The sequence below is a fragment of the Balaenoptera acutorostrata genome, chromosome 2 (genome assembly GCF_949987535.1).
Source record: "Balaenoptera acutorostrata chromosome 2, mBalAcu1.1, whole genome shotgun sequence".
Lineage (NCBI taxonomy): Eukaryota > Metazoa > Chordata > Mammalia > Artiodactyla > Balaenopteridae > Balaenoptera > Balaenoptera acutorostrata.
Window position 1 is genome coordinate 182429266 of NC_080065.1, and position 26807 is coordinate 182456072.

The 26807-nt window shown below is 58.5% G+C and overlaps 1 protein-coding gene across 5 annotated transcripts in view; it reads right to left on the reverse strand.

Annotated features, from left to right (window-relative positions):
- Positions 1 to 26807, reverse strand: part of KDM4B (lysine demethylase 4B) — a 142265-nt gene that overhangs the window by 87031 nt on the left and 28427 nt on the right. For all 5 annotated transcript variants that reach the window (XM_057540634.1, XM_057540633.1, XM_057540635.1 and 2 more), the window contains exons 2-6: positions 25155 to 25257; positions 14240 to 14405; positions 8146 to 8321; positions 7121 to 7235; positions 223 to 416 (exon numbers count right to left, since the gene is read on the reverse strand). In XM_057540634.1, the coding sequence (XP_057396617.1) occupies positions 223 to 416; positions 7121 to 7235; positions 8146 to 8321; positions 14240 to 14380 (626 nt within the window). In that variant the 5' untranslated portion in view covers positions 14381 to 14405; positions 25155 to 25257. The remainder of the gene's footprint in view (positions 1 to 222; positions 417 to 7120; positions 7236 to 8145; positions 8322 to 14239; positions 14406 to 25154; positions 25258 to 26807) is intronic.

A 26807-nucleotide genomic window follows, 5' to 3' on the forward strand; every position in this document is an offset into this window, starting at 1 on the left:
CTGCAGGCTCCGGGGATCTGGAAGCACGTTTCTGGGGGGGCGTGCATGCCCTCATCTAGAGGGGGCTGGGCTGGCGGAGCCCCCACCCCGACCTCTGCCTGCCCCGCCCAAGAGCCCCAGGTGCAGCCCCAGGATCCACGTGCAAGGCCCCCCCCAACCCCCGCCCATCAGGCAGCCCCGCCTCCCTCAGCAGCAGCCGGCGGGGCTGCGGCCGCCCCTCACCAGGACTTGGGCTCCCCGAAGTGCAGGTAGTTGATGCTGTACAGGTCCATGTCCTCCGTGTGCCAGGCGAAGGTGGTCTTCCACATGCCGAAGTACAGGTAGGGGGTGTTGACGCCCTCGATGATGGTGCCGCACTCGCGCTCCACCATGTCCAGGATGGTCCGCAGGTTCCCGATGTTCCACTGGGCCACGTCCTGCACGGTGGCGAGCACACGGTCAGCCTGCCGGCCACCCCGGACACCCAGCCTCTCCCACTGTCACTTGCCCCCAGACGCCAGCAGTGAGACACCTGCGTCATTCCCTCCGAGCCCGGGCCGCGGTGGGACCCCTGCCCAGGGCCCAAACAGCACTCTGCCCCACACCTGCCTGCTTCCGAGCCTCACCCACCCCAGGGTCCAAAACCCACCCTGGGCTGCGCACACCCCACAGACACAGGCCCCCTGCCCCGGGCCAGGCGGTCAGGCGAGGCTTCGCCTGGATCCCACGTTGAGCTGTGCGTGAATCATGGGCGGGGAAGGCCACGCTGCGGCCACGGCTGGTGGTGAATAATTCACGTGCCTTGAAGTCAGCGACACAGAAAGAGGAAGAACGGGAGCGGGGCTCCCAGCGACGTGCCAGACAGGCCTCCCCGCACCTTCCCACGGCGGAGACGGGACGGCACTCAGAGCCAGGCAGACGCGGGAGGGACCCCCAGAGGGACCCCCACCCACCAGCCTCATCCATTCCTAACGCCACAAGCAAACAAACCCCGTCTTGTCGTGAGAGCTCGTAAAACATGCTTTCGTTGACGTCCAGTCCCCGGGGAAGCCTCGGGGCTGCTGAGATGCTGAGTGCACGGCAGCGTTCCTTCGTGCCCCAGACCCACCAGTGCCACCCACTGCGTCCACGTTCTAGGCCCGACTTGGCAGGTCGGTCTTTGCAAGGTGACCTGTGGCCAGAGCCCAGGACACAGAGGAGGGCCGCGATCAGACGCCCACCGCGAGCATGAGAAGCCCAGGGTCGCCTCAAGTGGAAGATGCCCAAGACTGGGGGCACCAGCAACCAGTCGCCTCCCCGAAGCCCTGTCCATTCGCCACCCGCCCTCATCCAGCCCACCTGGACAGGGGACCCGGGGTCTAGACTAAGCTGGGCGATAACTCATCATGGGCCAAGTCATTCTCTGCTCTGGGCCTCAGTTTCCCCTCAGTACAAGGAGACTGTTGTACTAGGTCAGGCACGGCAAACACACGGCGCCAAAGCCCCAAATCCTCTTCCAGAACCCAGGGCAGGCTCACCCACTGAGCTCTGCCTCGGCCCCACTGAGCCTGCACCGGGCCTCGGAGCCCTTCGCGGGGCCATCACTACAACCGTCGGCAGCACGTGAGAGCAAACCCAGAGGTTCTCAAGGGACGAGCCTCCAATTCTTGAATTTTTATTTAAAAACAAAATTTTGGGTCCTCAAGAGAATGAGAATATAAGCCACAGACTTGGAGAAAATATTTGTAAAACATAAACAAACTGTTATCCAAAATATACAAAGAACTCTTAAAACTCAACAATGAGAAAGCAAACAATCCACATAAAAACTGGGCCAAAGACCTGAACCGACACTTCACCCAGGACGATACACTGACGGCAAATCAGCACATGAAAAGGTGCTCCACATCATCAGGGAAATGCATATCGAAACCACAGTGAGGTACCACCGCACACAGATAAGAACGGACAAAATCCAGAACGCTGACAACACCAGATGCCGGCGAGGATGTGGAGTAACAGGAACTCTCATTCACTGCTGGTGGGAATGCAAAGTGGTCCAGCCACTCCGGAAGGCAGGTTACAAAACTAAACATACTCTTACCATACGCTGCAGCAATTACGCTCCTTGGTATTTACCCAAAGGAGTCGAATGAAAACTTATGTCCACACAAAAATCTGCAACGGCTGTTTACAGCAGCCTTATTCGTAATTGCCCAATCTTGGAAGCAACCAAGATGTCCTTCAGTAGGTGAATGGATAGATAAACCATGATATATCCAGACAATGGAATCTTATTCAGATCTAAAAAGACATGAGCTGTCAAGCCATGACAAGACACAGAGGACCCGTAAATACTGGGTTGGCCAAAAAGTTCGTTCGGGTTTTTCCGTAAGATGTTACACGTGACTAAGTGGAAAAAGCCAATCTGAAAAGATTATATACTGTATGATTCCAATTATAGGACATTCTGGAAAAAGGCAAAACTATGGAGACAGTAAAAAGATCAGTGGCTGCCAGGGCTTGGGGGAAGTGGAGTGATGAACAGCCGGAGCACAGAGGTTTTTTAGGGCAGTGACACTATTCTGTATGACACCATAATGGCGGATACTTGCCGTTATACGTGTGTCCAAAGCCGTAGAATGTATGACACCAAGAGTGAACCTGAATGTCAACTACGGACCCTGGGATCAGAGTCCCAGACAAGGGACTCAATGTAACAAACACACGGACAAGGCGTCAATGTAGCAAACGCACGGCTCTGGTGGGGAACACTGACAGAGCGCGAGGCTGAGGGCGTAGGGGAGCAGAGCGCGTATGGGAGCTCTCTGTACCCTCCTCTCGATTGCGCCGTGAATCTGAAACTGCCCTAAAAAAAGATACCTATTTAAAACAATAACAACAATTATTATTATTACTATTATTATTCAGGATCCCACCTAGCACCAAGACTACACAGTGGGGGAAAGAATAGTCTTTTCAATAAATAGTGTTGGAACAACTGGTTGTCCACATGAAAAACAATGAATTTGGACTCCCTCTTTATACCATATATAAAAACGAACTCAAAATGGATCACAGACCTAAATGTAAGAGCCAAAATTATAAAATTCTTCGAAGAAAACATAGGGGCAAATCTTCACGACCTTGGAATTGGCAAAGGATTCTTAAATAAGACACCCAAAGCACAAGAAATAAAAAATAATAATAACATAAAAATTGGACTTTATTAAAATAAAAACTGCCGCGCTTCAAAGAACACAGCCAAGAAGGTAAAAAGACAACCCACAGAACGGGAGAAAATACTCACAAATCATTTATCAAGTGAGGGACTTGCATCCTGAATGCATGAAGAATTCTTACAACTCAATAAAGAGAAGACAAATAACCCAATTAAATATGGGCAAAAGATCTGAATAGACATTTCTCCAAAGAAGATACACAAATGGTCAATCAGCACATGAAAAGACCCTCAACATCATTACCACCAGGAAATGCAAATCAAAGCTACAATGAGATACTACTTCACACCCACCAGGATGGCTAAAATAAAAAATACAGAAGATAACAAGTGTGGGTGAGGATATGGAGAAATCAGAACCCTCATGCTCACCTGGTGGAAATGGGAAATGGGGCAGCTGCTTTGGAAAAAAGGCTGGCAGGTCCTCAAAAAATTAAACATGGAGTTACCATGTGACCTGCAATTCACCCCTGGGTAGCTGCCCAAGAGAAATGAAAACACATGTCCACACACAGACTTGTACATGAATATTCAGAGCAACATGATTCCTAATAGCTAAAAAGTGGAAACAATCCAAATGTCCATCAACTGGTGAATGGATAAAGAATATATGGTCCATCCATACCGTGGAATATTATTTGGCCATGAAAAGGAGTGAAGCCCTGACACTTGCTACAATGTGGTGGACCCTGAGGACACGATGCTCAGTAAGAAAGCCAGACACAGAAGGACCCACAGTGTGTGATTCCACTCATATGAAACGTCCAGAACAGGCAAATCCACAGAGACAGACGTGGGTTCCTCATTGTCAGGGACTGAGGAGGGGGATGGGAGTGACTGCTAATGGGGATGGGGCTTCTTTTGGGGATGATAAGAATGTCCTAAAATTGACTGTGGTGATGGCTGCACAACTCGGTGAATATACAAAAAAATACTGAATTACATGCTTTAAATGGGCAAATTGTGTGGTATGTGAATTATATCTCAATAATGCTTAAAAAAAAAAACAGTAAGTCTGATAATCAACAAATAAATAAACCAATCCAACTAGCACTAACTTTCCAAAACTCTACATGGAAAAGGACAGGTCATTTGACAATCAGGCGTCTGACTTCACACCTACCTGTACACGAGCACATGAACTTCAGTTATTCCATCCCATCAGGCTGCTGGGGTCAAATTCCCTTCCAAGAAGTCACAATCCATAAACCGAGCAGCAGAGCCGCAAGCTGGGATTGGGCTGGCAGGAAGAGCTGGGCAACACCAACCCCCAGGCACCAAGGTCCACACTGTGGCCAAGTCGACAGCTGGCCGAGGTCACAAGACATAGCCAGCTGGGGCCACCAGTCAGACAGCCTAGATTCTAACACCTGCTTGGGACTGGACACAGAGAGTGGGACTCGGCAAGGTTCCCAGCCACGGAGCCTTGACGTCCTCCCCACTTGGAGTTGGGGGGAAATCGCCTGGTTGCTCTAAGGACTAAATGTGGTGTTTAAAGAACAGAGGTGCGGGACTTCCCTGGTGGTGCAGGGGTTAAGAATCTGCCTGAAAATGCAGGGGACATGGGTTCGAGCCCTGGTCCGGGAAGATCCCACAAGCTTCGGGGCAACTAAGCCAGTGCACCACAACTACTGAGCCTGTGCTCCAGATCCCGCGAGCCGCAACTACTGAGCCTGCAAGCCGCAACGACTGAGCCCGCACACTGCAACTGCTGAAGCCTGCGCACCTAGAGCCCGTGCTCCGCAACAAGAGAAGCCACCACAATGAGAAGCCTGCGCACCACAACGAAGAGTAGCCCCCGCTCGCCGCAACTAGAGAAAGCCCGCGCGCAGCAACGACGATCCAACGCAGCCAAAAATAAATAAATTAGATTAAATTAAAAAAAAAAAAAAAAAAAAAAGAACAGAGGTACCTTCCTGCCCGGGACCGCCCCAGGCCCTGCCTGCAGAGGCCCAGGGGAAACAGCCCTCCTTGTGTTCAGAGACCAGACGTGGCCCCGGGGACACCCACCGCGGCCCTCCTGCCCGAGCAGCTTCCAGGAGGAGCCGCGAACACAATGAAACCGGAGAGGGGTGGAGGCCCAGCACGGATCCTGGGCTGCCAGGGAGGGTGGTCCAGGCCTCGGCGGCCTGGCGTGGGAAATGGGGGCCCTGGAGGCTGGGCCCCTCTCCCCGGGCCTGGAGGCCCTCGAAGAAAGCAGAGAAGCAGGGGGAGCAGTAGATAGGCCCCAACGGGCCCCAGGAAGCCCTGGGGCCACAGCCCCCCCAGGCCCCCGTCAATCCGACCCAGGAACTTCTGCACTGGCCCAAGGGCGACCTGGCCCACGGTGCTAAAACACACCTGTGTAACCACAAAACCCACCACGAACAAGGTGACCAATCCTGGCATTCAGAGGTGCGTGGCCGGGAGATGGGAGATGGGCGAGGTGTGCCCGGGTGCGGGTGCCGGCGGAAGTCGATGGTTAGGGGCCTGGGATGCAGCACGTGCGACAGGGCCTCTGGGGCCACGTCCTCCGAGCAGGTGCAGCCCTGCTCCCAGGGGCTGTGTGCTCGCTGGGAGAAGGCCTGGCCTTGCAGGTCATCTGACCCTTTGGGATCAAGGCCAAGAGTGTGAGCTCAGGGTCCGGGACACTCCCACTGAAGAACTGCCATGCGCCCGCCGGACCCCATGGTATTGATGGGGAAACCGAGGCCCAGGAAGGAGGAAGCAGGACAGGGGCAAACTCGGTCTGGACCCCCGGGGCGAGGGCGTCTGCCTGTGGTTCTGGGGGCAGTGGGTGAGCTCACTTCGAGCTTGACCTGCATCTTCCAGGTAACAAACTAACGCCCTCGGCACCACAAAGCGGACCCACTAGTGGAAGGTCCGGGCCCAGGTCGGCTGGGCTCCGTGAAGCCGGCAAAGTGAAACACTGGCAGCGATTCGTGCTGGGACCTGAGCGGCAGTCGTGTGATTCCCACACCTTTTGGGAATCACAAGCCGCCTGTTCTAACAGGCTCCTCCCCTGGGCGCCAAGGAGGGTCCCAGCCCTTCTCAGGAGGGGACTTTATTCCCGCCCCCACCTCCCCGCTACCCAAGAGCAGGTGGCAGCTGCCCTCAGGGGAGAAGGGCTGAGTGGACAAGAGTCTTCCCCCGAGATGACCTTCAGAGGAACGACCGGGGGGAGCATGCAGGGAGGCAGAGGGGGCCCCCGGGGAGTGGAGAGGGCCAGATCCTAGCCCAGGGTACCCCGTGCGGAACACACCCAGGAGACAGTCAGGGTTTGGAGCTTTGAAATTAACCCCGGTAGGTTCATCCCAGGGTTATCCAAGGTCCCATATTTATAAATTGTCCCCCCCAAAACACGATCCCACTCAAACCTCCCTCTGCTTGACACCAGCACCCTCGGGGGCCTCGGCATCAAGCCTCGACCAGGGCCTGTCTCGCCCTTGGACAGGCCGCGGGCAGCAGAGGCCCAAAGGCCAAGGAGCAGGGCCCTCCCAGCCCAGCGCAGGCACTGGACGTGAGTGGACCCAGGGGTGGCCTGGACGGCTGAGAACTCGGGCTCCCAGGTTTGCAGGAAGATGGAGTGATAGAAACCTGAAAAGAAGAGCACTCCAACAACCGAGAATTTACAGAAGCCCCTGGGAGAAGGGACGGAATGCTCGATGTCATCTTTTTAGAACCGCTTTGTGGCCGGGCCGCTAGGTCAGCGGCCGAGCGTGAGATCAGGCCAGGGGCAGCACTACGACCTGGCAGGGAAGATTCTGCAAACCTCTGGCTTCTTCCTTTCATCCTAAGCTGGCACGTGCCTGCGACCAGAGCCCAAACAGAAGGCCCCGTGGAGCTTTCCGTGTCATCCCGGCCTCTGTGGTGCAAGGTGGAGCCCGCTCGCCCCCCTCCACCTCCACATCCGCCGGGACGCCTAGGGGCCTCAGTACTTACGTCATCGTACAAGGAGCCACTGATGTCAGCCCCATAGATGGGCGACACGAAGGTGAGGTTCTTCCAGTACTTGCGCTCCAGGTCATCGAAGTCCTGGTGCCGGGGGGTGCAGTACCTGGGGACAAACCGAGTGTGTGGGGCTCAGGGCACCTGCCGGACACACCGAGGGAGGGGCTCTGCTCAGACGCCCTCCCTCCCGGCGAGGGCGCGGCCCCGGAGCCCACGGATGAGCTGTAGTGACTGCCAGGCGGTGAGGTGGATGGACGGCGGGGGGGCAGCCCTGCCTGGAACGGTACCCAGGGGTCCCGTCTCGCCAGCTCTCGGGGCCCAGGGCCCCCAGGTCAGACCACACGCCAGGGCCGCAGGAGCCGGAGGAGGGACCTGGGTTTTGACGGTTCTTGTCCTCCTACCGCCCTGCAGACACCGACAGGCACCGTGGTGGCCAGGGACAGCGCATGAGGGGACAGACAACGCCTGCCCTCCCAGGACGCTTGTCTGAGAGCAAAGAGACTGCCAGAGACGCACAGACGATTTCAGCGACTGAGGGGGGCTGGGAGCTACGCAGGAAAGGGGGCGTGAACAGCGGTGCTGTGTGCCAGGGAGCGTGCCCGCGTGCCATGAGTGCCCACGACGCGCCCGTGAGCTCCCGGGAGTGTGTGCGCATGCCCGAGTGTGCCACGGCAAACCAGGCAGCTGGGGAGACGTGCCGGGGAGCCCCCCTCTGGGGAGGTGCTGTCAGAGCCGAGACGTCCTGGGGGAGGGGGCAGGCACGCCGGGGACAGGGCACACGGGCAGGCCCTGAAGGGCCGGCCCCGCAGCCAGCGCTGAGGGCAGCGTGAGGTGGACGGCGCGGTCCTGGGTCGGGTGAGGGTCTGGATTTCGCCCCTAAGAACCGGGGGACTGTGAACCGGGGGTGCTGAGGCCCACCCAGGGCACACAGAGCGGGCTTTGTGGGGGCTGCGTGCACCCCGCCCTCCACACCCCGAGCTGGGGTTTCACCCGCCACGCCGCCCAGGCCCGCGTACTTCTCGCTATTGGCCAGGCGCCGGTACTCCCCAACCGTCATGGCCTTCTTCTGGATGTTATACTGCGTGAAGAGGCCCGACTGGCCCGTCACCACCTGCTGGATGGGCGCCGGGATGACCACGTCGTCAATGTCATCGTACGTCTGCCGCGGCTTCCACTCCTTCGGGGGGATGATCTGCGAGACGGAGTGGGAGGGTGGTCAGCGGCGCCTCCCCTGGGCTCGGCCGCTCGGGACTGGGTGCGGGGCAGGGAGAGCCTGGGGGCACCTAGCACCCCCTGTCCATGTCACTGAGCTCCCAGGAGACCCGGGGCCAGGCCTAACTGGGCACCACCCGGCAGGGCGGGGGGCTGTACCTGCCTCTGCACGGGGTCAGGGCTTGGAGAGGTGGGAGTGGCCCCAGAGGACGTGCGCAATCACAGAGTGAGCAGACGTGGGCGGGCTGGGCTGTGTGCGCCCCTCGGCCTGGGATGCACTCGCTGTGTCCCGGGGGCTCTGCTACCGCGCCCTCTGGCCACCACGTGCCCATCTCAGGACTCCGCACAGACGAGGCCCCAGAGCAGAGGCCCCAGGGCCACAGTGCACACTCATTCCAGCACCCCTGCTCCAGTGACACCTACTGGGGGCGATCGCAGCTCTAGGTGCTGGGGAGACATGGGGACACAAAGGACTCAGGCGAGGGCCTGAGTCCTGACTGGAGGACGCAGGTGATAAATCCCGGCAAGAAAAAGGAAATTGTAAGACAGTAACAAGGGTAAAGCGGGGCTGGGTGAGCCGCCCAGAGGCAGGAGGTGGGGGGTGGGCAGTGGGGGGCTGACAATTCCAAGTGGGAGGAGGCCTGAGGTCACACTGCAGCCCCCGCCCCAGCAGGCGCCACCACGCCCCTCCCCCAGCAGGTGGCAGCACCCCGGCCCACCCGCCACACCCCAGGAGGGGACACAGAGGGCGCCACGGATGGGGATGGACCTCCCCCTCCAGGTTTCCTCTCCGCCGGTCGGGGGTGACCTCTGCGCAAGCCCCACGGGCCCGGGCGGGTGTCTGCAAGCCCCGAACCTCCTTCCAGGGTGTCCAGTGGGCCACTCACCCAACAGCTCTGGGAAAAGGAACTAAACCAACCCGCTTTCGGCATCAGCCACGCACCCTGGGGCAGCCGAACCCTCTCCCGGCTCAGGGCCACCAGGGAAGCACACGGCGCTGAGGCCCGAGTTTGCCGACAGCTCGGGAGCGGCTAAGTCCACTCACCATCCCCAGGATCCCGCTGTCACATGGGTGCAAAGAAATGTTTTGCTTGGCGACGAAAACACTGACTCTCCAGTTGCCTGCTAAAAAGGGTGCTGCCCACCCACGGCTAGCACGCATGGGGGTGCCCACCCACGACTAGCACGCATGGGGGTGCCCACCCACGGCTAGCACGCATGGGGGTGCCCACCCACATAAATCAGTAACGACGACAGCCGCGACGATGAGAAAGTCAGCGCTCCTCACCCGGGCAGTCCCGCCCCGCGGGGGACACTGGGCCATGTCTGGGGACATCTGTGGTTGTCAGGACTGGGGGGGCTCCTGGCATCGAGGGGGTGGGGGCAGGGAGGCGGCTCCACACCCCACAGCGCCCAGGACGGCCCCCAGAGGGTGACCCGGCCCCCAGGTCAGCAGTGCCAGCAGGACCCTTATTTAGAGGTAAATGGGGACGAGCCCCCTCCCGGAAGACACAGCTCTTCAGTCACAATGCCACAGGTGCCTGGCGTGACAACAGGGTGCTGGGCTCAGCCTGCCGGTCGACGGTTTTGTTAGATTCCCAGGGAGAAATCTGAGGAGTCAGGTGATGAACTAAAACACTCAAGGCTAGAAATGCAAAAAATAAAAAGAAGAGAGAGGGACTTCCCTGGTGGCACAGTGGTTAAGACTCCACGCTCCCAACGTAGGGGGCCTGGGTTCAATCCCTGATCGGGAAGATCCCACATGCATGCTGCAACTAAGAGTTCGCACGCCACAACTAAGGAGCCCGCCTGCCGCAACTAAGACCCGGCGCAACCAAATAAATAAATATTAAAAAAAAAAAAAAAAAGAAAAGGAGAAGAGGGCCCATGCCTCCAGGATGCGGGATGTTCTTGCAGGGAAACGGGTTGTGGGGTGAGGGATCTGGGACCCCGAGCTGCTCTTTAACTACGTGGCTGACGCCTCCTCGCTGCAGAAAAGCCTGAGTTCCCTCCTGGGGGAAAGAAAGCGCAGTGACCCTGGACCAGCTCCCCCGCCCCAAGTCTCTTGGAGAATCGCCTCCCTAACCAGGCTGCGGGGTGAACGGACCACTCCTCAGCCCTCCGCTCTCAGGGGAGAGCCTCGGGCTCAGTCCTGTCCCCACGGGTTCTGCTCTGTGACATCTGGACACTGGGGAGGAGCCGGCAGACACTCCCGACACCTGGCTCACACATGTGAACCGCACTTTCCCAGGCACATGCTAAGCGGGTTCTGGAAAGGCGCATGAACAGAAGGTCACTGGTCTGGAACCCGAAGCTTCTGGAAAAATCCCTCAGCAAAGCACCACGGCCTAACACCCTCAAGTCTCTGCAGAGCAGGATTTGAAAGGAGGCTCTCCAAGCAGAGGCCACCTGAAAGACGTCCCCTAAAGGCCCGTGAGCACCCCGACTGCGTGGCCCTGGACGGACCCTGACTCGAAGCTCCTGGGGGGCAAGACTCAGCCAAGGCCAGGAGGACGGAGAGGCCACACACCCAAGGGAACGGCGTGACACCAGGGAGGTGGCCAAGCTGGGAGCGCTTGGCAGCTGGGGCAGGTGTGGGAGACCCTTTGAGAGGGGAGGAAGTGAGGGGCCAGCCTCTGCCCCCCAGAACCAGCTGGACCCAAAGCCATTCTGCTGGCAGCAGGCCTGGAGGCTAAGAAGAGCCAGGGCACCGCCTGGCAGCAGGGCACTGAGGGAACTGACGCCCCTTGACCCCGCCCCCAGGACCCCAAGCCATGCCCCTTCCTGGCTCCCTCCCCCCCCGCAGCCCCTCCCAAGCAGCCCGAGGGGGAAGGAGCCCAGCTGGACACTGGTCCCAGAGCACACTCAGGGTGGGTGAGGAATGTGACCCGCCACCCCGATGGCCCCAGGGTGGGGGTCCCTGTACCCAGAGCCCCCTGAGCTCCGGGCCTCAGCCCAGCCGTGCCTGGTGAGTGCCCACCCCGACCTAGCTGCCCTGGGCCCGACAGAGCTTTTGTCGGGGGGCCATCAAATGTAGCTTTGATGGAAAAAGAAACCTCAACACACACACACACACACACACACACACAGACACACACACACACACACACACACACACACACACACACACGGAAAGGTAGTCAAGGCTGATGAGACCAGGGTGAGGGGGACCCCGGCGACTACAGAGCTCGTTCAGGCCATGGCAGCCCTCAGGGCTGACCCTGGATCCGTCTGTCCCCTCAGTTGCAGGGAGGCCCCAAGGGGCTAGAGGCACCTGCACTCCGTCCCTGCCTGACGGGAGCAGGGATGCGGGTGCACGCGTGTGTGTCGGCGTGACTGTCCCCACAGGATCTCTCAGCGACAGCGGGGGAGCTGCTCCCAGCAGCCCGTGCCCGCCCTCACCGTGCCCTTCCAGAGAGAACTGCCCTTGCCAGAGAGAAAACAGCAAAAAAAATACCACTTAAGAAGAGTGGAAAGGAACATGCAAACAAAGGGCAGAGGGGGACTTCCCTGGTGGCGCAGTGGTTAAGAATCCGCCTGCCAATGCAGGGGACACGGGTTCAAGCCCTGGTCCGGGAAGATCCCACATGCCGCGGAGCAACTAAGCCCGTGCGCCACAACTACTGAGCCCGCGAACCACAACTACTGAAGCCTGCATGCCTGTGCTCCGCAATAAGAGGAGCCACCGCAACGAGAAGCCCGCACACCTCAGCGAAGAGTAGCCCCCACTCACCACAACTAGAGAAAGCCCGCGTGCAGCAATGAAGACCCAACGCAGCCAAAAAAAAAAAAAAAAACAAAGGGCAGAGGGAAAATGAGCCCTGAAAACATCTGTCTCACAAAAACATCCAGTCCAAACGGTTTCCTGTCGATTCAAGTAAGTTAGCAGAAAACTGGTCCACGGGAATTAAAGGCTTAAGCAGAGGCATGGGGCTCAAAGGAAAGGCAGGAGCCGGCAAAGGAGAAGAAAAGGGAAGGAGCAGAGCCGGGGTGAGGACGTGCAGGGGAGACTCGGTCACGCCACACGAGGCTGCACCCAAAGCAGCCCCAGGACAGAAGGTGCTGGAAACAGCCCGGAAGCCGGAGCCGGAGATGACAGAGGAGGAAGGAGAGGAGAGGGGCCGGGGGAAGTGCCAGGTGCTGCCAATGGAGCACTCCATGAGGTTACCAAGATTCCTGGCACAGGGGACAACTTGGATCTAAAAACAGAACTGGCGCTGCATCCCGGCAAACGCGGAACGAGGTGAGGGACAGGACACATTCCAGATGAAGGGGGGGGCCCCCCATGCCCAGCCCCACGGGCACCAGGCCTCCGAGTCCCCCCCACTGCCCCCAGCTGGGGCACCTGAGGGAAAGGGGCACCTGACAACCGACCCCAGCCAATCAGTCCAGCCCAGACAGAGGCTCCGAACCTGCAAGAACCCAGGCCCGGGGCTTCCAGAGCCAGAGACCCCGATGAGAAGGTTCTGCTGGGTGTGTGCTGTCATGGGGCCCCAGGAACAAAAACCAAGGGGAGGGGAGAGGAGGGAAGATGTCGCAGGCCCACCTCTCTCCTCATCTGCACGGCTGAGATTAAAGGCATGGATGGCACAGAGCCAGCCAAACCCGGCAGGGGAGGTGGGCAGAGGAAGGCCAGCACACCTGTCCCCTCGCTGCAGACACCGTGACCCACGGCCCAATACCACCCACCACCTGCTTCCGTCCAGCCACTGAGCTGACGCCAGCATTCTTTCTGTTTTTAATTTTTTTTCATTTTTTGAAAAGTTTTTTTAAAATTCTTTTTTACATTTTAAAATTTTACTTATTTACTTATTTATTTATTTATTTATTGGCCACCCCACGCGGTGTGTGGGATCCTAGTTCCCCGACCAGGGATCGAACCCAGGCCCTCGGCAGTGAGAGTGCAGAGTCCTCACCACTAGACCGCCAGGGAAGTCCCTTTTTTAAAAAATTTTAAATGGTTGAGGGAAAATAACAAATGAAGACTGTTTCAGGACAGGTGAAAATTCTACGAAATGCACATGTCGGTGTCTATAAACCAGGTTTCACGTGCTCACAGCCATGCTTGTGGGGTTGCGGGTCATCCCCGGCCGCAGAGCTGAGTGGTGGCCACAGACAGTCCAGCCCAAGAAGCTGAAATTATTTACTATCTGGCTCTTTGCAGAAAACGCTTAGCGACCCCCAGCTTAAATAATAGAGGGCTGGGTATTAGATAAAGTGCCGGTCATACAGGAAGCTACTAGAAGAACCCAAATCAGGTGACGAATCTCCCAGATTATGTGGTGAGCAGACCCTCACACACACAGGTTCACGTGCACATGAAGAAACTCGGCACCCGTCCCCAAGGTCTGTTCCCCGCACGGAAGAGGCGTGGGCAGGCATGCTATCTGCCGGTGTTCACGCACGCACACACGCGCGTGCACGTCCGTGTCTGATGCTCCGTGGAAAGAGACACGAGGAATCAGTGCCATGCCGCTCCAGGCAGGGGAGCCGGGGTCAGGGTGGGTGGAGGGGGCACTCATTCTCCCTCCTACCCTGTCGCAATGCTTGAACTCGCTTCACACGTGCGTTACAGTCTCAAAACAAATGTGTTTAAGTAGGAATATAAAGGCAAAAAGTAAGCCCTCCCCGGCACCGACTCCCCTGGGAGCCCCCTGACGGGGTGAGACGGCTGCTGGTCCCACCGTGATGCTCTGTGTCCCACCCAGCATCAGCACCCTCGGGGGCCCCGGTGCCCAGAACTGTGCCTGACTTGGGGAAAGCACATATGTTCATGGATAAATTAGGTCAGATGGGCTCAATGAGCAGATTAATGGGTGCCTCTCAGGCCGCTTGCCCCTGGGTGGGCACAGGGCAGGGGCCGGGGAGAGCTGCACGGGGGCCTGGGGCATCACTCACCTTGGCCAGGCCCGCCCGGTGGGCCCCCTGGGACTCGATGTAGGCCACGTATCTGTTGAAGTCCTTAAACTCCTCCATGGTTGGGCGAAACGTCATGATTTTACAACTCGGGTTCTGGGCCCCGTGATCCTCGGACCCCATGGCTGCAGCGGAGAGACGGCCACACCTGCAAGGGAGACAAGAGAGCGTCAGCACCGCCATCACCGCCACGGGCCGGTTCCCTTCTCCCCAGGAGGCACCCAAACCACCCGGCCCCAAGGACAGAGGCCGCGCAGCCGAGCAGGGCCAAGGGGAGCCTGGGGGCTACTTCATCACTCACTCTGGCACAAAAGACCACATGACTGCAACGAATTACCAACAGAGGTGGCCCGTTCTAAGAGCCCATGCGATGCTGGAGGCCAGAGCACCCATTTCAAACAAGGGGCCTCGGAAATAAAACCTTTTCTTATCAGGGCCTCATCCAGATTCACTGGCATTGACCTCACAGCTGGAATCCAGAGGCAGCAGCACGGGAGGGGCTGGGAAGGTAAGTGAGGTCCTGTGTGTTTCACTAGCAGGGAACCCCTCCTCGGGCGGGCCGCCGCGAGCAGGGGAGCAGTGTGTGGGTCCCTCCAGCACTGGCCCGGCTGCTGTCAGCGAACCCAGGCCCCAATGACCCACGGGCTGCCCGAGGCCGGGACCTGGAACCAGGAGAGCAGGAGGCCCGCTTCCCGCCGCGTCGCCCTGGGCTATAACCACGCCTGGCCCATCCAGCACAGAGGGGGCACAGAGCGGGGCGGGGATCGGGCTCCTCTGGGGGACAAGGCTGCAGGCTGGAGAGGCCCCCGCCTGTCCCGAGAGTTACGAGAGTTAGGGGGGCCCAGCGGGGTGGCTGCTGACCCACCCCAATGAGGAAGAGGCTTGGGGGACAGACTCTGGGGAAGGGTCCCTGCTGGGACAAGAGAAGACCAGACTCCCTCCGGGACTGGAAAGAGGTCAGAACCCAAGTGCACGCAGACCCAGAACTTGGAGGACAGCTAACCAAGTCCACCTCCCCCCACCCCAAAGTAAGCTGGGGAGTGAGAAAGGCAGGAAGCCCGCCAGTCTGGGAAGTAGAGAGTGGGGGAGGGGGGTGTCCATGTCCCCAAGACGCGGCCACTGGCTCCCCAAAGGCACTCCCCTGGCGGGCGCTAGAGGGCAGCACGAGCCCGGGAACGGGAGCCGAGGCGGGCAGCTCCCTGGGACAGACCTGGAGGCCCAGGCGGATACCAGACCAGGTCCAGGTCCTGCCCTCAACCACCCCATGCCTGGGCGCACAGGGCAGCGGGTCGGCAGCTAAGGCCGCGCTCTGAAGGCCACACTCACGGCTGGACTGCTGAGGACCCCGGAGGTCCTGGCACACACGGGGTCACCACTGCCTCCGGGCTGGGACCCCTGGGCCCCTCCGCCCTGTGTGCACAGGAGCCTCTGTCGCTCCTCCTTGCAGGGCAGCCGAAGCTGCGGTCCACAAGGCAGGCCACGGGTGCCCGGGACCGTGTGACAACAGCTCTGAGGGGGATCGCAGGGAACCACCGAGGTCACACGGGTTTATAAAGGGGAAGGGTCATCACAAACCCCCCTGCAGACCAGCAGGCACCAGAGGGCCCAGGCCGCGGCCAGGCTGACCAGCCCTCAGGACGGACCACCATGCCGTCCCCCCTCCTGCTCCCCACCCCACAGCCGGGGCCCGGCACCTGACTCCCCACCTGAGCCCTCAGAAGCCAGCTGCCCTCTCCTCTCCAGCCCAGACCCGGACACACGGGGCTCACCCGGGGCCTCCGCTGTCCTGAGGGAGCTCAAGGCCCCGGGGGGACAGGCCCGACCCCGATGATCTGGGAACATGGGTGTGGACCTGAGCCGGGCTAAGGGCTGTGTAGGGAGGCACAGGGGTGTAGGGAGGGAGGCTTCCCAGGGCAGGGACCCGGGACAGGACAGACGACCGGCCGCAGCCATCGCTCGCCGGCCTTCCTCGTGTGCCCGCCACCCGAGCCGCCCCACCTGTCAACCCCACATCCCCACCTGCCCAGATTCCCTGCACCCACCGCCCCTGCCCACACAGAGGAGCGGGCTCCCGGCGGAGGGGGTCCCTGCCGCCCACCCATCTTGCGTGGCCATCAAATCCGTCCTCTGAGGCCTGCAGCCGAAACACGGTCACCCGGGTCTCAGCCCCTCGTCCCAAGCCCCCGACGGCCGGGCAAAGGGCCAGAGGCCGGCTCCGCAGGCCGCCACGGATGGTGCCCAGATTCGGAAGCGGCGGACACATCAGTGCGTAACAGCCCCGGCCCTGTTCTCCACATTTTATGTGGGTGGTGTGCCCACTCTGCACAGTTCACGAAGGGGCGTCGCGTCCGTGGAAGCCCGGCTCTGCTGCGACCACCCCAGTTTCCCAACACACCGCCACCCGCTGTGGGTGACGGGCGCCAGGACCACCCGCACCAGCAACTCTCCTCTTGGCCAGGCCGGTCCCAGCAGGGGAGGAGGACACAGGCTCCCCCCAAGGCCAGCTGTGTCACCACAAGAGGAGCCCACCCTGCCACGGATGCTGCCGCCTGCCCTCCCACACGGCATTGTTGGTGGGAAGTGAGGTGGGGCAGGACACCCGTCTCCCCCCAAGACCAGCCTGTCCTGGGCAGAGTGAGGGCAGCCCCGGGGTCCTGCCCACACAAGTTCTCTCACCCATTAAACATAACCGCAGGAGTGCTTTTTCCATGGGGGGCAGGGGAAGCAAGCAGGTGATATGACAGCAGGTAGAGTTTCCTGCACTGCACCTGGCAAGATATGCTTCTCCAACCACCGCTGTCATCCAGATTCAGCTCAGCAGTGGATCATGTGCGGTTTTCTTTTTTTTTTTTTTTTGTCTTATTCGTGCTGGTTGCAGTAAAGTTTTTAGTAGGTAAATATAAAGAAGAAAATTAAAATGGTTTATAATCCCAACACTCCATAACCCTTGACACGTTTTTTGAAGGAGGGCAAATAAAAATCAGACGTGCACATACTTAAAAAATAACAAAAGGAATGTGCTCTTTACCAGACAGTGCCACGCCCAAAATGCGAGGTTCTAACAACTTCATCGTAAAAAGACAAGCAGCACAATTAAAAAGTGGGCCAACGACTTGAATAGACATTTCTCCAAAGAGGAGACTCAAACGGCCAGTAAGCACATGAAAAGATGCTTGAGGTGATCAGCCATCAGAGGAACGCAAATATAACTAGAGTGACACACACCTCCCCCGGCTGGGGCGGCTAGAGTGAAAAAGCAGATAACAACAAGTGTTGTTGAGAAACTGGAACCCTGACTCCCAGCTGGTGGGAACGTAACATGGGGCAGCCCCCCAAAAAGTTAAACATGGAACTGACCACACAAGCCAGCAATCCCACCCCTAGGTATACACCCAAGAGAAATGAAAACCTATGTCCACACAAAAACTTGTACGCAAATGTTCACAGCAGCATGATTCACAATAGCCAAAAGGTGGAAACAACCCGAGTGCCCATCAACAGATGATGGTACACAAACCGGTCCCTCCACACACGGGCACATCACTCAGCCACGAAAGGGAGAGAAGCACCGACACTCGCTACAACATGGATGGACCCTGAGAACACGGTGCTCAGCGAGAGAAGCCAGGCCCAGAAGGCCACCGTAGGCTAAGAGGTCTGGGTTCCTTTATGGAGTGATGGAAATGTTCCAAAGTTGATTGTGGTGAAGGCTGCAGGACTCTGAATTCGCTAAGAACTTTGGAATCGTGTGCTGTAAGTGAGAGAACTGGTTGGCGGGTGGATTCTATCTCAATACAGCTGCTACCCCCAGAAAAGAAACAGAGATTAGGGTAGGGGAGAAGGAAAGAAGAAAGTTCTGCACTTGCCAAAAAAAAAAAATAAACAAACAAAACCTCTGGCTGCCTGGCAGGGTGGGCGCCTGGAGCCTTCAGCCCGCAGAAGGGCTGCCCCAGAGCCAAGCCCCATGAGAGACAGAGGACACCCTGCAGCCCGGCCACGGAGGAGGCGTCTGCTGGGTTCCTTCCTTCTCTAACAGGAAGTGCGGCCTCCAGAGACACTTGGTGGGTCCCTGTCCCCGCCCCCGCCCCGGCCCAGCCCTTGAAGCCTCTAACAGGAAAGCTAGCGTCCCTTTCTTCCCGCTCCTGATTCTGAGGCTGAGAGCAGGCATGCCTATAGGCTGCATCCACTGAATTACACATTCTAAATGGATGGAACTGTCTGCTTTGTGAATTACCTCTCAATAAAGCGGTGATTTCTCTTAAGTGCTGTGTTCGCGGAGACCCTGCATGCCTTGGCCTTCCTGGCCTGATGCTCGCCCAGCCCTTGCAGCCCGCCGCCTGGGCCCGATGAGCGCGATCACGCGTGGAGGGGCGGTTCGCCAGCTGTCCTGGACGGCTCCTCCTCACCCAGAGACAGATGACAGGAGGGGTCCACCCACTCTCTGGGCCCCAACGAGTGAGTCCAGCCCAGAGAAGCCCTCCTGGGCTGCTGCACCGCACCTCTCCCAGCGGCCTTCAAACTGGGGGACTCACGGGCTGGGCCGTGGGGGACGCTCTGGCTACCACCCGACCTGCGCTGCAGCACGGTGACCAGGTGGGGGGTCTTTCCCGCCCCACCCTGACAGCTGCCCCTCTCGGGGGCAGAAGTCTCTCCAGATCTGGACTCCGGCCTGGGGCTGATGCCCCCCCCCGCCAGGAGCCCGACAGAGCGGGGTGCGCTGAGCCTGAGAGCCTCAGGAGAGGGCGGGTGAGAGACGCCCCAAGGCGTGGGTCTCCCACAGCCAGGTGCACTCTGTCTGTCTGTCGGTGAGCCAGAATGCAGAAATAAGATGACTAGTAGGGGACGCCATTTCCCCAACAGGCAGCCTCATCTTCCTGACTGAGGGGCTCTGGGGACTAAGGGTTTCTGAGGCCCAATGGCAGATGTTTTCCAGAAACTGGATGGCTGGAATCTGCAACTCTGGGGTTTTGACAAGAATACAGTGTTCAATATGCGGGAAGGTACGTCCTCTGAAAAAAATGTCACCCTACTAAAAGCTTTGCTCTGAGGGGTGCACTGTTTTTGAAAAGGATTCGGGGGCTCTCTGAGCACAAGGTGCCCCCAGTTCTTCTCAGCAGGGCCTGTGCCCCAGCCCCGGGGGGCGTCTCTCCCCCAGCTCTCTCCTCCTGGGCCCTCCCCTCCACCTGCCATCAGGTGAAGCCCCAAGCCTCCCCGTGACTCCCAGCCAGCCCCAGGCCCTGCTCCCATCTCGGCCCAGTTCCTGCCACCACAGCCCAGTTCCCAACAGGAGACGATGACTGGGGGCCCCTGAGTGGGCTCAGGCCCCAGGAGGAACCAGCACCCCTCCACCAAGACTCAAGAGGAAACCCACCGTGAAGGCAGCACGGAAGCCCCCGCCCCCGGGTGTGGGCCTGGCACTCCATCACCGTGTCCCGAGAGCAGCTCACCAGGTACCCTCATACAGGGAAAAGCCTGGCGGTAGAACGTCCTCCACTTCATCCTTCTCTGCTGGGAGCACCCCCTACGTCCCAGGTTCCCTGCAAGCTGGGCATGCTGCTCCCTGATCACACAGAGCCTGAAGCCCAGGGGGCGCTCTGGGCAACTAGTACTGCCCCACCGTACCCGCCAGCCCCAGTGTCAGAGAAACCTTGGCCCCACCCCCGCCCCCTGGTCTGTGGAGCCAGATCGGCGTTGGGGGGGTCCTCGTGCTGGCCCCACGGAGCAGGAGAGCCCGGGCCGGGGGGGAGCACAGGCTCCAGGAGCAGCCCGCGAAGTCTCAAGGATGCCAGCCTTGATCTGGCTCTACCCCATGGAACTGGCTGGACTCAAACAGCCACAGTGACGAGAGGGACAAAGCAGGCAGAGAGCCCAGAGCCAGGAAGGCAGGAGGCCAAGGTCAGAAGGGCCAACTGAGAAATGTGAGGACAAGAGACGTGAGGAAGGCAGCTTGGCCGGACGGGGCTGTGTGGGCATGCAGTGGGGGCGGATGGGTAGCCCCGCGCACAAGGCCAGGACCACCCTAACACTGATCTGAGCGACGCCAACTCCGAAAGGCACAAAGGAAGAATCTCCCGCAGCCATGCACGTTCGTTCCCTATGGCTGCCGAACGAATCTCCACAAACCTAGTGGCTGAAACAGCACAGCTTTATCTTCGAGTTTTGGAGGCCAGGAGTCCCTCCCGGATCTCAAGTGGGCTGTGCTCTTTCTGGAGGTTTCCTGCCTTTTCCAGCTTCTAGAGGCACCGCATCCCTGGCTCGAGGCCCCTTTCTGCATACTCACAGCATCTCCCGGCTCTCAATTGGGCTGTGCTCTTTCTGGAGGTTTCCTGCCTTTTCCAGCTTCTAGAGGCACCGCATCCCTGGCTCGAGGCCCCTTCCTGCATACTCACAGCATCTCCGGTCTCTGCGTCTCTTCTCTGACCACTGCTTCCATCACCACGTCCCCTTCTCTGACTCTGACCTCCCTGCCTCCCTGTCAGGACCCCTGTGATGACACTGGACCGCCTGGCTAATCCAGGGTGAGCATCCATCTCCAGATCTTTAGCTTCGTCCCAGCTGCAGAGTCCGTCTCGTGCCAGGGAGCATCTGCACAGGTTCCACAATTAGGGTGTGGGCACCTCGAGGAGCGCTATTCCCTCTGCCTCAAAAGCCACGTGAAAAACCCATCACACAAAGAGATAAGTAACAGTCACCATGCCCCTCCCACCGGGGACCGCTGCTGTGAGATGCGTCCTGGAAAGACAGGCACATCTGCCTACTCGCTCAGACAAAAGCACAGTTTCGAGAAGAGGACGAAGGGGACCAAGCGATACCCAGTGGGCTGCAACGTGACCCCCACGTCCTCCCCACGACTCAGACGTGCCCAGCGCCCCAGAGCACAGAGCCTGGAGCCGCCCTCTGGCCGCAGAGCTGCCTCATGGGCACAGCCAGAGGCCCCAGTGATGCCCAGGGAGCCCTTTCCGGCCGCTCGCGCCCCAGACGACCTTGGCCTGCATCTTCACCTTGGTGCCAGTGCTCCCACGGCTGACTCCCAGGTTAAGAGGCTCACACCTCGTCAGCCCCCAAGACACTCGGCCGAGCTGTGGGGAGGAGCCAGGAGGCGTAAACCGCAAGCTGGGTTGCATGATGGCCTGGGGAGCCGCCGGGAGCCCCATCCCCAGGAGGCCTGAGCATGGGAAGGGCAGGCCCTGGGAATCCCCAGGGGCCCGGCTCGGCCCCATCCCCCCACATTGCCAGAGCCCCTTCGCTAATCCCAGAGCAAGCGTGCGACACCTGGGGACCGCGACGATCAGGGCCACGCGACGATCAGGGCCACGCTTTCGGGAGATGCTGCAGGGCCAACAGCGCTGGTCACGGAAGCCTCAAGAAGCCACATGGGGCAAAGTCCCGTGAATATCGTGGTCTGAGTCATAACCTCGCATGACTCTAAAATGACAGTGTCCTGGTTCAACACCCAATCCTTCCACCTAGGTACCCCCCAAACTGCAGAAAGAAAACGAATGCATAAATAGCAACATGTCCCCCGTGGTCGGGGGCCTTGCTCAAAACAGACGGAGGCAAATGAAGAACGTTTATCACGCCTCTCCTCCTAAAAACCGGCGCTAAGGCCACCTTCTTCTCTTGATCTTTCGTATACCTTTGAACTTTAAAGAAAAAAAGCTCTCTCTGTCACAACCCTCCCGGAGGAAGTGCCCACGGCGGGACCGCCCACAGCCCATGACAGGGGCATCTTTTATTAGCCTGGAGACGTCACCTGTCTGTGCCCACAGATGCAAAACTGGGTGCTTTTTTCACAAAAAAAAAAAAAAAAAAAAGGCAGGAAAAAGCTACCAGACCTGAAAAAACAGGCCAAGCAATATGTTGAGGAGGAAGAAATCCTTACAATGAAGTAAATGAGCGAAAAAGCAAAGAACCGGGAGGGCGGGGGGCAGGAAGAAGGCTGGGTGAGAAGCCCACCCACGGCCTGGGGCGGCGTGCACTCTCCCTCCCGCGTGGAGCTATTCTGCTTGGAACTGAAGCCTCGGTCTCCAGCTCAGATCCTGCTCCTAACGAGACAGGGTGGAGCGGGACCTGCTGGGAGAGGCTTCTTCACACTCCCAGGAACCCAACCACGGCGGCCAGGAGCGTGAAAGGAGAAGCATGGGGCCACCATCTGACCCGGCCAGCTCACCCCTGGGTGCCGAGCCAAGGGAAACAAAGACACACGTCCACCAAGACACGGGTGTCCACCCAAGGGAAACAAAAACACACGTCCACCAAGACACGGGTGTCGACCCAAGGGAAACAAAAACACACGTCCACCAAGACACGGGTGTCGACTCAAGGAAAACAAAAACACACGTCCACCAAGACACCTGAACGTTCACAGCAGCATCATTCATAAAACCCCAAAAGCAGAAACAACACGAGCGCCCATCAACGGATGACAGATACACCAAATGTGGTCCCTCCACACACGGGCACATCGCTCAGCCATGAAAAGGAGAGAAGCACTGACGCTCGCTGCAACGTGGATGGAGCCTGAGACACGATGCTCAGTGAGAGAAGCCAGACGGAGGAGGACACACAGGGTGTGATTCCATTGATGGGACACGTCCAGAACAGGCCAATCCACAGACACAGAGAGTGGGTTCCTGGTTGTCAGGGGCTGAGGGAGGGAGAGGGAGTGCCTGCTTAATGTACCGTGGTTTTGGGGAGTTGATAACGATGTTCTGGAGTGAGATGGAGTTAGATGGTGGGGTGGCGGCACAGCTCTGTGAACGTACTCAGAACCACTAAATTGCATACTTTATTTTAATTAATTAATTTGTCCACTCCACTGTGCGGCTTGTGAGATCTTAGTTCCCTGACCAGGGATTGAACCTGTGCCCATGTCAGTGAAAGTGCGGAGTCCTAACCACTGGACCACCAGGGAATTCCCTGAATTGTATACTTTGAGGTGTGACCATTATGGCATGTAATTACATCCCTATAACACTTAATTTTTTTGAAGTCCAAGGCAGCCTGTTTGGGACCTGCCAGACCGCAGTCAACCTGTCCCGTTTGTCACGAGCACTCTGATCTCTGCGAACGCCCGAGGCCTTTTGGGGAAGGTACCCGTGACCTCACTCATTTCTGTCTCCCACTCTTCCCCCACCCCAGAACATTCTCACACCTTCCAGGGCTGGAGCTCAGTTTCTCCAGCTATAAAATGGGTTGATAGAGGGAGATGATTAGCATCCTTGTGAGGGATTACTAAAAAGTTAACCGCACAGGGCGAGCTACGTACGCAGAATGTGTCGTGCAGATGGGGATACAAAGAGGATAACCGAGTTTCAGGGACTTGACTGTCTTGTAAGAAAGCGTGAGCTTTAAGGGTAAAGCAACGCTTTGGGACACACAGTCAGAACTGACCATTTCTAAACCAGTCGACGAGGGCCTGGTCCACCCAGCCCCAGACAGTGACAAGGTGGCAGGGACTGGGGACGACCCACCTTCTCTGTGCAGGACCACACGGTAAACGTTTGCAGCTCTGCAGGCACGCGGCCTCTGTCACAACCACGCAATTCCACCACCGTGAGGAGGAAGGCGCGAGTGAACAGAAGCAGCTGTGTGCCGATAAGGCTTTATTTACAAGAATACACAATGGGCTGAGTGGGCCGAGTGGGCCGAGTGTTCCTCGGGCCGCAGTTTGCCGGCCCCGGACCCAGATGCCTGAAATCTCCCCTTTAAAGAACAAAACCTGCACTCCACCGCTTGTAAAGGGGAACCTGAGCTCCACGGCCCAATTCCTCGGTTCCTAAATCGTGGCAGAACAGACAAGGCCACATTCTAGTCCACACTGAGCCCTCAATAGCCACGTGGCCTTGGGAGGAGGCTTCGTCCAAGGTCAACACTGAACACGAGCCTTTCTCGCTCAGCCAGCTTTCCTCGCTGTGGCCAGGAGCACGGGAACTGCTCGTCCCACGCTGAACGCCCCTCCACCCGGGTGCCCCTGCCCGTGGGTGCCAGCCACTAGGGGCTCAGGCTGCTCCCTCTTTTCTTACCAGTGACCCCCCTTGGGCCACCTCCAGAGGCCACCTCTGTGAACCCTCTGTCCCTGGTTAATTAGAAAAGTCCAGGAGAAGGGGGACACGCTGGAGCTGAAACCCAGAAGCAGCTGGGTCATGGGATTATTTTCAAAGCATTTAAAAATAATCCTCCAGGGTTTCCCTGGTGACGCAGTGGTTAAGAACCCGCCTGCCGATGCAGGGGACACGGGTTCAAACCCTGGTCCAGGAAGACCTCACATGCCATGGAGCAACTAAGCCCGTGCACCACAACTACTGGAGCCCGCGAGCCACAACTACTGAAGCCCGCGCGCCTAGAGCCCGTGCTCCTCAAGAAGAGAAGCCACCGCAATGAGAAGCCCGCGCACCGCAACAAAGAGTAGCCCCCGCTCGCCTCAACTACAGAAAGCCCGCACACAGCAACAAAGACCCAATGCAACCAAAAATAATTAATTAATTAATTAATTAAAATAATAATAATCCTCCATTTTTGAAGACCCTCCCCTCTCCCTGTGACTGGTCATCATCTCCCGCAGGGTGTGAGGTGGGGTGAATATGCCCCTCGGTGAAGCCAGAAGTGGTGTCCTGCCCAGGGACACGACACAGATAGGGCAGCTCATCCTGGGCCATCCCGGAGCCCCCCGAAACCCACTATGGTTCTCAGGGCTTCTAGAAGTGAGGGATAGGTGTTCAGATGCTGAGGGGCCAGAGTGCAGACGCGGAGAGAAGGCACATCCAGCAGAACCACGTTGAGGGGTCCAGGCTCCTCTAGGGGCATCTGGCCCCTGGACACCCCAGGAACTCAGAACCAAACAGGGCCGCCTTCTCCACCAGCAGCCCTGGGGCCGGGGGCCCGCACACGTACTTACTGCAAGGTTCCTGGTACGCAGTGGGGAGCGAGGCTGCAGGGAGGTGGTCCAATACCTAGCTTCTGTTAGGGTTTCTGTCAGGTTCCAGCAATGGCGATGGTTCCTAAAATGTGCAAAACAAAAGCACAATTAACTAAAACGATGGCCTGATTAAGTCTTAACTCCAAATTACACTCCTAGCAGCAGCGTGCAGCCCAGGGATGCCTGCCTCTGTTCAGATGTTTCCAAATCCTCGCCACTTCCCAAGAACATGAAAATCCACAACCACGAGCACCTGCCCCACTAAAGCCTTCCAGTGACGGCCCATTTCAAGCCCAGCTCCTAAACATCAGTAGCTGAGAAAGCAAGAGCCTCCAAAAACAATCAAATCAGACCAATGATGCTTCTGGAAACCTTAAGGTACAGGCACTCCTGGGAGGTTTACAAGAAGTTCTGCCTCTTCCGAACCCCCGCAGGCAGGGAAGGTGCCCCTCCAAGGAGGACAGTCGGACAGGAACTGCCGCGTGGTGACCGCCGTCTACACCCCCGGGGGGCAGACAGCACAGGGCAGAGCGTGGCAGGCGCCACGCAGCTGAGACCCCACGGGGGCAGGGTCCCCACCACAGCATTCACAGCCAGGCTCAGGGTCACTTGCTGAATGGACACAGGACAAGACTCTAAACGTGGCGTGTGGCCCCAGGGCCTCTGACAATCTGGGCTCCAGCTGCCCCGACTCACTGGGCTCCCCACCCCTACCTCCCGGACACCTGAGCTAACGCCTCGGCGTCTGCAGGACCCTCCCTGCCCCTGTGCCTTTGCACATGCTGCCTGAAGCTGGACTAGCTGCTGGGGGCCGACCTGGCTGCGGGGCAGCTCAGCCGGGGTGCCCTGGGGGTCCTGCACACCTTCCCTATCTCACCAGGAGCTTTAAATAGCACAAGTCCCACAAACACCCTTTCAACAGGCAACGTGTGCTGACCTTTTCTATCTTTTTTTTTAAATCAGGTTTTTTAAATTACTGGGCACAACCCACTACACTGATTTCACTGTCTTCTAACAAGTGCCAGCCCCTGGGCTGAAAGGCCACACCGAGCTGTGGAATGACCGGCCCTCGGGCATTCGCCTCTTCCTCTGGATCAGCTAAGCCGCCCGGGGCCACGTGTAGTCCCAAGGGCTCCTCGGTCGCTGCCACCTGCCCCGCTCCACAGCCCCGCCAGCCCCTGACAGCGACGAGGGCGGAAGTCCGGGGGTTCGATTACTCTGCCATGTCTCCACATGGCTGCGGCTGCTGGAACAACGGCCCCCAAGGATGTCCCCGTCCTAATCCCCGGGAGCTGTGACTATGCTCTCCTTGCTGGCAAGAGACTGCAGATGGGATGAAGTTAAGGATCTTTTTTTTTTTTTTTTACATCTTTTTTCTTCTTTTTTTTGGTCGCGCCGCACGTGGGATCTTAGCTTCCCGAGCAGGGATCGAACCCGGGCCCCCTGCATTGGAAGTGCAGAGTCTTATCTGCTGGACCGCCGGGAAGTCCAAGTTAAGGATCTTGAGATGGAAGACGATCCTGGGTTATCAGGGGGCCCAGTGTCATCCCCAGAGTCCTTCCAAGAGGGAGGCGAGAGGGTGAGAGTCAGAGAAGAACGGCCGACAGAGGCAGAGGTCAGAGCGATGTGCTC